The sequence below is a fragment of the Coptis chinensis genome, unplaced genomic scaffold (assembly GCF_015680905.1).
Source record: "Coptis chinensis isolate HL-2020 unplaced genomic scaffold, ASM1568090v1 utg2617_pilon_pilon, whole genome shotgun sequence".
Taxonomy (NCBI): Eukaryota; Viridiplantae; Streptophyta; class Magnoliopsida; order Ranunculales; family Ranunculaceae; genus Coptis; species Coptis chinensis.
Window position 1 is genome coordinate 53,642 of NW_028238132.1, and position 11,573 is coordinate 65,214.

The 11,573-nt window shown below is 35.0% G+C and overlaps 1 protein-coding gene across 3 annotated transcripts; it reads right to left on the reverse strand.

The window, feature by feature from the left end:
• Nucleotides 1–1,531: 1,531 nt before the first annotated feature.
• LOC147473391 (PLATZ transcription factor family protein) lies at nt 1,532–3,709 on the reverse strand. Of its 3 annotated transcripts, XM_086587500.1 has the most exons (5): nt 3,501–3,709; nt 3,270–3,372; nt 2,963–3,163; nt 2,661–2,876; nt 1,532–2,393 (listed from the first exon to the last, which is right to left on the reverse strand). In XM_086587500.1, the coding sequence occupies exons 2-5, from the start codon at nt 3,270–3,272 to the stop codon at nt 2,085–2,087; spliced, it is 729 nt and encodes a 242-aa protein (XP_086443626.1). In that variant the 5' UTR covers nt 3,273–3,372; nt 3,501–3,709; the 3' UTR covers nt 1,532–2,084. The 3 variants fall into 3 exon arrangements, with proteins under 3 accessions (XP_086443626.1, XP_086443627.1, XP_086443628.1); XM_086587501.1 differs by lacking the exon at nt 3,270–3,372 and having other exon boundaries at nt 3,501–3,640; XM_086587502.1 differs by lacking the exon at nt 3,501–3,709 and having other exon boundaries at nt 3,270–3,429.
• Nucleotides 3,710–11,573: the final 7,864 nt, after the last annotated feature.

Here is an 11,573-nt window from a genome sequence, read left to right on the forward strand (position 1 = left end):
CCACGTCATCTCATATTAAAAAGGGAATTTTTCTTCTATTTGAAAAACAAGAATATTTTTTTACAACGGAAATTCCTCTCCTATTATAACGGAAATTTCTTTCCTATTAAAACAAATTCTAACACTTCTAATTAAAGCGGGAATCATTCTCCTATTAAAATGGGAATTCCTCCCCTATTGAAAAGGAAAAATTTAGCATATATAATTAAAACAGAAATTATTATTCTATTAAAACATGATCTCTCTCCCAATTGAAAAAATGGGTTTTTAAAACTTAATTAAAACTTAATTTAAAACAATTTGTTAGAAAATTAAAACGGGTTAGCGACTAAAACGGTAGTCCCAATTTTTTTTTAAAAATCTAAATGTTTTCAAAAGAGTCGGGCTTATGCACGGGCCTATAAACTAGTCTTAATATTAAAGCTCCCATAAGGGGTATTTTTCGAGCTCTATTAAAATTCCACGTCATTTCCTATTAAAATGAGAATTTCTCTTCTATTTGAAAAACGGGAATCCTTTTTTACAACGGGAATTTCTCTTCTATTAAAAACAAATTATAGCACTTTTAATTAAAGCGAGAATCATTATCCTATTAAAATGGAAATTTTTCCTCTATTGAAAAGGAAAAATCTAACATATCTAATTAAAACCAGAATTATTCTCCTATTAAAACATGATCTTTTTCCTCAATTGAAAAAATGGGTTTTTAAAACTTAATTAAAACTTAATTTAAAACAATTTGTTAGAAAATTAAAACGGGTTAACGACTAAAACGGTAGTCCCAATTTTCTAAAAAAAAATCTAAATGTTTTCAAAAGAGCTGGTGCATATGCCCAGGCCTACAAACTAGTTTTAATATTAAAACTCTCACAAAAAGTATTTTTTTAGCTCTATTAAAATTCCAAATCATCATCTCCTATTAAAATGGAAATTCCTCTCCTATTGAAAAAATAAATTCTATGCACTTTTAATTAAAACAGAAATCATTCAAAAATTCTAGAAAAAGATTCTTAATATTAAAGCTCCCACAAAATATATTTTTCGAACTCTATTAAAATTCATTGTCATCTCCTATTAAATTAGAAATTTCTTCTCTATTGAAAAGGAAAATTCTAACACTTATAATTAAAATGAAAATCTTTAACCTATTAAAACATGAGAATCATTAAGCAAGTTTTTAAATATGCGGGCTAACCACAACAAAATACTTAAACTAGAAAACAGCTAGCGGTGCAGACTTACCATTTCATTTGAGAAGAATAAAAACAGTGAAAAGGTATTAGCAATGAAGAAGATTGGGGACAAAGGCAAGAGAGATTTTCGGCAAGAGAGAGATTGGAGAAGAAAGATAAAAGTTGAGACAGACGGACAGCCAACTTATTTTCTACCCCTTACCCCAAGAGACCCATAATAAGCTCAAGCTCATACCAAGAGATTGTGCAAAATTCACCATCTCCTAACAAAATAGTAGCGAAATGGTACAATCCATTTTCGAAATTGTAACGTAACTATTACCAAATTTCGGGTGATGTGTATAAAAATTAATATGTCTGGATGTATATTTAATTTGTAACACAACTACTTTTACATTATCAACCATATGTACAAGAAACAAAATATGTGACCGACTCTGTTCCGATAAACATGTGTAGTGTAGCATGTACAATATAGGAATTATTTCTGTATCTTAAGCCTAACAAAGCCTAAATATCTATAAAGTATACAGTGTGATACTTATCTGTTCAGACCTTTTTAACTTCATCGTTCCCACATATGATGTGAGATTCAAGCCTTTGCAAGCAGACACTACTTTCTTTGTATTTACATAGAAAACCAAACGCCGGTAGCCTTTTTTTGCCGCCTTCTCCTTTTCCAGATTTTTCTATTAGCGCTGTCACACCCCTTCGAATTTCCCTTCCATAACTATGCGTGTATGTTTCTAGCATCCCACCTTGACCTCTACAACCTTGTTTCATCCCAGCATTATTAGCTGTACATAAAGACCCTTTTCCACGGACTTTCTAAACTTTTCTTTTTCCAGGTCTTACTTGAGACACACATATAAACACTTAGATATATAATAATTAGAACGGGGCGCGATGGGGAATACCCTTTCTCCTCCTGGAATTTCTGTTATTGACAATAGGAGGTGTGGCGGGTGATATATTGCTCCCAACCTCGTCACCTGAGCTGGTGTACTTATTATTGTTGTTGGCGTCGGAAGAGAATGAGAGTACTTGGCGAGTATCATCCATGTTGAAGAAGCGACTAAAGCCACTAGTCTTTGGGAATTTCTTTGGGGTGGAAGAATCGTCTGAGTCCAAGGCGTCACGACTGTGTTTTTGGCGTAGTATGAATGTGAGACTAAGGTCACCACGTTTCATTGCTCCCAGCTAATAATACACAGAAACAGAGAGGGTTTGTTGGTCAGTTTCTAGTTTTCTACCATAAAAATGAAAAGTAATATAAATATAAAATAGCCACAGCTATATCTCATTAAACACCAATGCATATATGCAATACGGATATCGGACAACGGATACAAATATCACAAACCACAACAAAGATAATGAGCGAGAGAGAGTGTGTCCTAGTAGAAAACAGAAATGTAGTTGTAGTAAAAGGTTATCTATAATAGAGCAAGCAATTTGGTGACTGACCTTGCATCCAAGGGAGCAAAACCTGAAGGAATCAAGGAGGCTCCTGCAACAAATTTCGCAGGTGTTGGTGACGCCCTTGCCGGGCCTTGGTTGGGGCCTCTCGTTCAGAAAAACAATCTTGGCACTGTTGATAATGTAGGTCTGAACCGCAGCTATGTCGATGTATTTCTGAATCTCATTAACCCTTATCACGTTATGGTAAGAAGACCTCCTTATCTGCAACCCGAGAGACAAGAACATCAACAAGAAGCAATAAGATATATGTGTGCGTGTGGAAGAAGGGGGAGGAGGGAGAGAGGGACCTGAACAATGTGATGATCTTTGTGATGAATCAAGCAGTAGGAACAGAGAGCAGTTCCGAGGCAATCCAAACAAAACATGTTGCATTCGCTCTTGTGGGAATCCCCATGGAACTCGCATGGAATGAAGTAATTCGCCTTCAAAAGGGGCTTCAACCATGGAGGGCACAAATGGTCTTCATCAGCATCCATCATCGGATCGACCTATAATGAAAAAAAAGGAAATATCTCCATTCATTATTATAATGATTATTATTAATTAGTTCAAACACTGCTCATCAGCGATAATACGAAGGAAAACCGGCCTCACCATGACTTTTTTGTGCTTGGTCTTAACAACCCCAATACCAGTCCTGGTGTGCCGATTATCCTCGATAGCCAGCTTGTCTAGTCTTTGAGTGTTTAAGCCAAAGCTGAAGAAGCAAAACGAATACCGAACCAACAGAGTTAGCTCTAGCAACTCAAAAACAAATCTTTAACACATTTAGATTCATTACGTACTGTCAGATAAGAGAGAGAGAGAGAGAGAGAAAGGCTTCACCTTTTCACTCTAGGCTTGTAAATTTATTTATGGGTCTGAATACGAAGAAGAAACTACTATTATTACTACTGTGTGGCAGAGGAAGACGATGGAGAGAGAAGGGGAAGAAGAAGCAGATTCGGTGGTGTCTTGATAGGAATGAAATATATGGGATAATTGACTCGTTGAATTTGCGAAAAGAGGCGGTCGACAATATGAAGAAACGTGCCTCTCATCTCTGCCGGTTGATCTTCTTTATATTCTCTCTTTCTAGCCGCTAGATCCTTTTATTTTTTTTCCTAGGAAAAAAAAAAAGAAGATATTAGTATTAGAAACAAATCGGTCAAAATATACATATACTCTAGGGCATCTCCGATATCTACTTCTATTATCTACATACTAAAGCAGAGATCTCCTAACGGAGGATTTTCTCTCTCCTATGTCCCACTATAATATGAGAGTTAGTTTTTTTTTTCTCGTGTGACACCTAATATGAAAGATAGTCTTTTTTTAATAACGTACAATCTCACGTACATGGAATCTCTTTGGAGGGTTTGAGTGTATTTCTAATTCTTATATTTAGAGAGTTTGAGTGTATTTCTAATTTTTATATATTTGATCAAATAAAAAAAATTGCTAAAAAATAGTTGATTTGTAAAAGATAATTTCCTATATACGAATCAAACACTTTTAGTGTTCTAATTCTTATATATTTGATCAAATAAATAAAAAATCTAAAAATTAGGTGATTTGTATAAACTAATTCCTTATTACAAATCATATAATTTTAGTGTCTATGATAAAGCACCGACTTATTTCGAATATATCCTTAACACGACCTCAAAACATAGTTAAAAACAATTATACAAAAAATAATATCACAAAATATATAATAGAAAAAAGAGTCTTTTTGAGTTATCCCCCCAAAGATATGTCGAGTTTTGTGTTTAACCCCCAAAATTTCAATCATCACAATTAAACCCCCAATCTGTCTCAGAACTCTAAAAACACTGTTCATTTTTTCCATAATGCCCAAACTATCCTTTCAAGAAAATTGCGGGAGCAAATTATTTCCCCCCCCCAATTAAACATGGCCCACTCCAATAACTTAGATTAAAACCCCCAACTTAGGGTTTTATTTTGCTTCTCACTCTATTTCTCATCTCATCGCTCGTCTGTTGAATTTAGGGTTATTTAGTGTGGAATCCATGATCTTAGGGTTCTTACACTACTCCTCACTACTTCTTACACTTTGGAATCCACGATCTCGCACTTTCGAATCGACAATCTGATCAAGGTAATTTTCATGTGCCTATATTTAGGGTTTTTCATTCTAAGGTTTTTTTAAATTATATAAGAGTATCAATGCCTTATTGATAGCATGGTTTTAAAGTTTGGTTGTTGTGTCCGATTATTGTTTTGGTTTTGGCTTGGTTACGTTTCTTTGCAGATAATGGCCTCAATTAGGATCTTTAGGTGTCACCATCGGGGTAAATGGGTAGAGGATGGACAATATATGAAATATGTTGGTGGACAATATGTAGATTCCGAGGAATGGGATTATGATTACATAAATTTGATGGACCTTGTTGCTTGGATCACTTTAGCATTTGGTGTCCCATCCGAAATGTATTGGAAATATGTTGGTTGCATGGTGGAAACAAAACTAGTCTAGATACTGATCTGAGATGTGATGTTCATGTGGGAATATGCAAGAGTTGATGCAAAGGGGTTCACACATGTCTTTGTAAATTGGCATGAGTTGGATGTCATTTCAAGTGATTCAAGTGATGATGAAAATAACTCTGAAGGTGAAATACCACATGTGGACTCTTCCACAGATAGTGAAGATGAATATGTATATATGCATGGCAGAAGATGTAGAAAGGGAAAAATGTTTGACTTGGATGACTGGCCCACTACAGAAGACTTTGACTATGTTATGAAGAAGACATCAAATTTGAGGTCCCCACCATTGCTATTGCCATATTATTCTGAAGACAAGAAAGATAGTGGCCCTAGTCTTAAAGTAAAGGGAAAGAGAGTTGATCGAGAACAAGATCAACAACCCACATCCATTGAAGTTCGGGAGTCGCATCTACATTTTAATCGGAGTTGTAGGTATGTGTAATTACATCCAAATTATTTTAATATCTGTCTACATCCAAATTTTTCCGAAGACTTCTTTTGTAATTCTTGTATGTTGCTTGAATGATTTAGGTCCTGATGCAACTCAAAGTTCTAGATGTGAATTCAACATTGACCAGATAGATGCAGCAGAGCATTACTACAGTCAAGATTCATCTAATGAGGAGTATGTACCTTCTGAAAATAATTCAAGTGGTGAAGAGTCTTTGTTTGATGAGGAGTCTTTGTTTGCTGAAGAAGAGGATGGAAATGGTTCAATTGCTGAAAAAGATGAACCAATACAACCAACTGTTATGACACAAACAGTTGAAGATGATGATGTAATAAATGTGTTGGTTGAAAACACATTTAATATTCCAACTGATGAGGGAGAGACTAGAACTGATGATACATCAGTTAGGTTGTTTGTAGGTCAGAAATGGGCTGATAGATTCTTGTGTAGAGATTATCTGAGGTTGTGTGCTATTAAAAGAAAATATAGTATGAAGTTCAAGAAAAATGATGCTCTGCAGATTGAAGCTGTATGTAAGGAGGAAGGTTGTAAATGGAGGGCTTATTGCAGGTGCATGACTAAGAGGAGTACATTCAGATTAAGAAGGTTGAATGATGTTCACACTTTGCGGTGTGAGAAAAGATAGAAACCCTATGGCAAATGCAACTTGGATAGCAAAAGATATTGAGAAAGACATGAGACTTCATTTCAAGAGCTACAAACCAGCTGACATCAGGAAAATCATTTGGAACAGATATCAAGTTAAGATTAAGTATTGACAAGCTTGGAATGCCGGGAACTTAGCAATGGAAATGATTCATGGAAGTTATGATGAGTCTTATGCAAAGGTTCATCGCCTTTGTTTGCATATTCTCAACTCCAACCCGTGTTCTATTGCTAAATTCTCTAGAAATGCTAACTACATGAGTTTTGAATGGGTTTGTATTGCTTTCAAATCATGTTTAGATGGGTTTGTCAGTGGGTGTAGGCCTTTAATAGGTCTTGATGGATGTTTTTAAAAGGGGAAATGGGGGGGTGTATGTCATGTCTTTCTAGCATTAGATGGAAATAATGGATTGTTTCCACTAGGTTTCTTTATTTGTATTTCGAAAAACACCGAGAATTGGACTGAATTTCTAGATATTATGGCACCATCCTTGAACTTACATCCATCTAGACCATAACCATAATTTCGATAGACAAAAAGGTTTAGGTAATGCAATTGCCACAGTGTTTCCTGATTGCAATCAAAGATATTGTTTTAGACACATGGTGTAGAACATGAAGACAAGGTTTAAGAGTCTTGAAGTGGAAGCATGGAATGCAGCAAAAGCATTTGGGGAAGCTGACTTTAATAAAAATATGGAGTTGCTTGAGAAAAGATGTAGTGATGCCAAAGACTACTTGATGACTGAGGAGCCTAGGTTGTGGGCAAGGTCACACTTAGACACTGAATGTAAGGCTAACCACCTCTCTAATAACTTCTCTGAATCATGGAATAGTTTTATATTGGATGCTAGAGACAAGCCTATTGTGAAGATGGTTTCCAAGATAGTGATGTTACAAATGAAGTTGATCTATGATAGAAAGGGGAAGTTTGTAGAGTGGAATGAGAATGATCTATTACCAAGGGTGAAAGATATCTTAACAAAAAGAGATAATGAAATTGGTGATTATGAAGTTGCTGGTTCAAATGAGGATAAGTTCTGTGTGACACATAAGTCTGGACATTGGTGGACTGTTGATTTGGTACAATTAAGTTGTACATGCAGAGAATGGCAAGTGTGTGGAATTCCTTGCATTCATGCTGTGGCTGTTATTAAGCCAAGGAGAGACACTTGGACACAGTAAGTTTAAATTTGATATGTTTATTGCAATTTGTTATGTTAAATTATATTATTTATTGCAATTTGTTGTTGTACTTGTTTTTAGATTCTGCAGTCCTTTTTTCACTATTAGAGCATATAGAAATGCACATAGTCAGCACATAACTCCAATGGTTCATGAGGATGATTGGCCAAAGGTAATTCTTATTCCAATTTTCAATTCTTTTAATTTCTACTTTATTGATTGCGTATTGACATGTGTTTTGTTTAATTGATGCAGCCTGTAGCTGCAGATTATGTTTATCCTCCAGTTAAGCATAGACAACCTGGAAGGCCTAGAGTTAACAGGAGAAGGGGTGCAAATGAAAATGAGAACTCAGTTAGGTGTTCTAGATGTGGTGTACTTGGCCATAATAAAAGAGGGTGTCAAGGAGGTGAAGTGGGTGGTAATGTTGTTAGAGGAAGAGGGACAAGATGAAGACCAGGTAGGCCAAGAAAAAGACCATTTCCAAATCCATTCTTGCAGGCACCAATCAACCCTGAAGATGGAGCTCAAGTTGCTCCACCAATAAGAGGTAGAGGCAGAGGCAGGCATAGGTAGAGGAGAGGCAACTGAAACTCAAAATTTCACTGGAGGAGGCAGGGGAGAGACTGAAACTGAAGATGGAGGAGGCAGAGGAGAGGCTCCCACTGTTAATGGAGGAGAGGCTCCCACTGAAACTATTAGTAGAGGAGAGGAAGAGGAAGTAGGGCAGCAGAGGAGGAAGAGGAGGAGGGGCAAGAGAGGGGAAGTGGCAATAGAAGAGGAATGTGTGCTTCTAATAATGCAACTGAGGCCTCATTTGCCTATTCCCAGCCCAGTCAGTCACAACCATCTCAGCCACAACCTCCAGCACAACAGACTTCAAATGTCAGACCTCCATTGGTGATACCTGCTATGCCTCCCATACAGCCACAACAACAGAGAAGGTACAGCAACAGAAGAAGTACTTCAACATAAAAGGTAATATCAAGCCAAGCCTCATGCTCAGTTAATGAGAGACCAGCAAAGAGAGCAAAGAAAGGGAAATAGTCTTGTTTTTTGTGATGGTGCTTATTTTGTGTTAGTTGCTGTGTTGTATGTGTGTTTTGTGGCTTTTGTATTTTTGCCCAAAACAATGCTTTCAATGTGTTTTTTGTTGGAATTTGCTTTCCGTTGTCAAGACATGATTACTATGTTGCTATGATCTGTTTAGTGATTAGTATGTTGCTATGATCAGTTGTCAGGATTACTATGTTGTTATGATATCTTAGTGATTACTTGCTATGATCAGTTGTCAAGACATGATTACACATAACATTTATTTTATTTCCATTCCTCTCTTTCATACATAATTTATCCAAGTGACAACTTTTTCACAAGTTCAGTTACATCACTAGCATTTCCTTTCACCTTCATTTTAATAGGACCTCAATTGTGACCAGTAGCTTTCCCTCTTGGCACTTCATATCCTCTTTTGAAGCCTTTGAAGTACTGGCAGCAGCTTCTTTGTTCTTGTCTTTGTCTAGGTGTCCCTTGTCTATCCAAATAAAACCTTACATCCATCTCTTGCATGTTAGAAATCTCGTCCAAAACTCCAGGTCCCTAGTACTCTTGTACATTTTCATAGTTTTTCCACAACCCCAAGGACAACTCTGTGAGGGCATATATCTTTCCAATGGTTCAAATCGCCACATTGAAAGCAACCGGTAGCTAAAAAAAGAAAAACATAACCCCAAATCATGTGCTAAAATTATGTTATTAACCCCTACTCTTTGTAACTAATTTGTAATTAACCCCCAAAAACCGGATTTAAAAAAAAAAAAACGAGGAAGGAAGCTATAATCAAGAACCCAATCAAGAACAGTAATAGTAAAGACCCTAATAGTAACAACCTGAAGGGTCAAAAGTGATACTTACGAAGTGACATCTTATTTGGTTCACCACCACCCCCATTAGTTATTGTTGGAGAGAGAAGCTTTTTGGATTTTATATGGTTGGGGAAGAAAGGAGTCAACTAATATCGGATAAGTCAAAGAGGATGTCAGAAATTTCAAACGGTTCTTTAACTTTCTAACGGCTCTTTCAAAGGGGTAGTTTGGGTATTATGGAAAAAATGAACAATATTTTTAGAGTTCTGAGACAAATTGGGGGTCTAATTGTGATGATTAAAATTTTGGGGGTTAAACACAAAACTCGACATATCTTTGGGGGGATAACTCAAAAAGACTCTAGAAAAAAAAACGACAAAACAATAATGACAAATACTTTAAAAAAAATATAATATTGAATGAAACTAACATAAAAAAACAATTAATGAGGAACTGAAAACTGGATGCAAATGCATCAAACTAACCTCAAAAAATATTTAACGGAAAATCAGAAATTGAATGCAAATGCAAGCATTAAACTAATCTTAAAAAGTAATTAACATAATATTGGAATATGAATACAACTGCATTAAACTAACCTCAAAGAATAATTAACGGAAAATCAAAACTTGAATGCAAATACATCAAACTAACATAAAAAATTAATTGTCGGAAAATCGGAAATTGGATGCAAATGCATTGAGCTAACTCTCAAAGATTAAATTAACGGGAAATCGGAAACTGGATGCAACTACATTGAACTAACCTCAAAGAAAAATTAATTATAAATTTGAAACATGATGCAAATGCGTGGAACTAATATTAAAAAATAATTAACGGGAAATCGGAAATCATATGCAACTGCACTGAACTAATCTAAAAGAATAAACTGGATGCAAATGCATTGAACTAATCTCAATAAATAATTAACGGGAAATCGGAAACTGGATGTAAATGCATTGAACTAATCTCAAACAATAATTAACGGAAAATCGGAAATTGGATGCAAATTCATTGAACTAACCTCAAATAATAATTAGCGGAAATCGGAAACTAGATGCAAATGCAACTTTATCAAATAATAAACGAGAAATAGAAAATTGGATGCAAATGCATTAAATTAATATCACAGAATAATTAACGGGAAATCAGAAACTGGATGCAAATGCATTGAACTGACCTCAAAGAACAATTAACAGGAAATTGGATGCAAATGTATTGAACTAATCGAAAAGAATAATTAACGAGAAATCAGAAACTGGATGCGACTACAATGAACTGATCTCAAAAAATAAATAACGGAAATTGGAAATTGGATGCAACTGCATTGAACTAACCTCAAAATATAAATAACAGAAAATCAGAAACTGGATGCAAATGCATTGAACTAACCTCAAAACATAGTTAGATTATATATTGTGGTAATGTCTCAATAAGTATAGTTTTGTATTTAAAATAGTGTTTATCTTATATCTTTCTGTATGATTGAGAACTCCTTGCTATTCAAGTAGCTTCAATATATATGAACTTCACCTTATTAGGCAATTTCACAAAACTTCAATCAAACTTCTATTATTAAACAACAAAATAAAGTTGAAGGGTTTTATCAAAGACGACTTTTTTTTAATGGAGAGTGAGATTTTCACGTTATAGGAAATTTGGTTGAGTGATTAATTTAATATTAATATATAATAGTTCTGCATATTTGCAAATATTTTTCAGAATAATTAATATAACAACACCCGTTCATATAAAATCTTTGAAGATTCCACGTATGAGTCATGCATAATTTAAATAATAATTAGTGGGAAATCGGGAACTAGATAATCTTCGATGATCCCACATAGTAAATCAAGCATAATTTACTTTTTATGTCATGTTTGCAAGGACACTACAAATGAATCAGTAGAAGCTGGTATTACACATCACATTGGATAATTAAAAGAAAATCGGAAACTGGATTCAAATACATAACTGAGCTCAAATAGTCTATACAATAGTTTGTAATTAATGTTGTAAAATCCTAATGACACTTATCTCGAGTCTATGTGGAGGTGTAATTTTACACCTTTATTAGAGATGCCCTAATATGTAAAAATAGAAACTAAATAAATAAGTAAAAATAGAAACAACGGCTCTATGAGACTATCAGAGACTCATAGTACCATTTGGACGCGCCGACTCTTATGAGAAAATCTATTTTCTTTTCTATTTTATCCAGAAATTGTTTGGGTAATT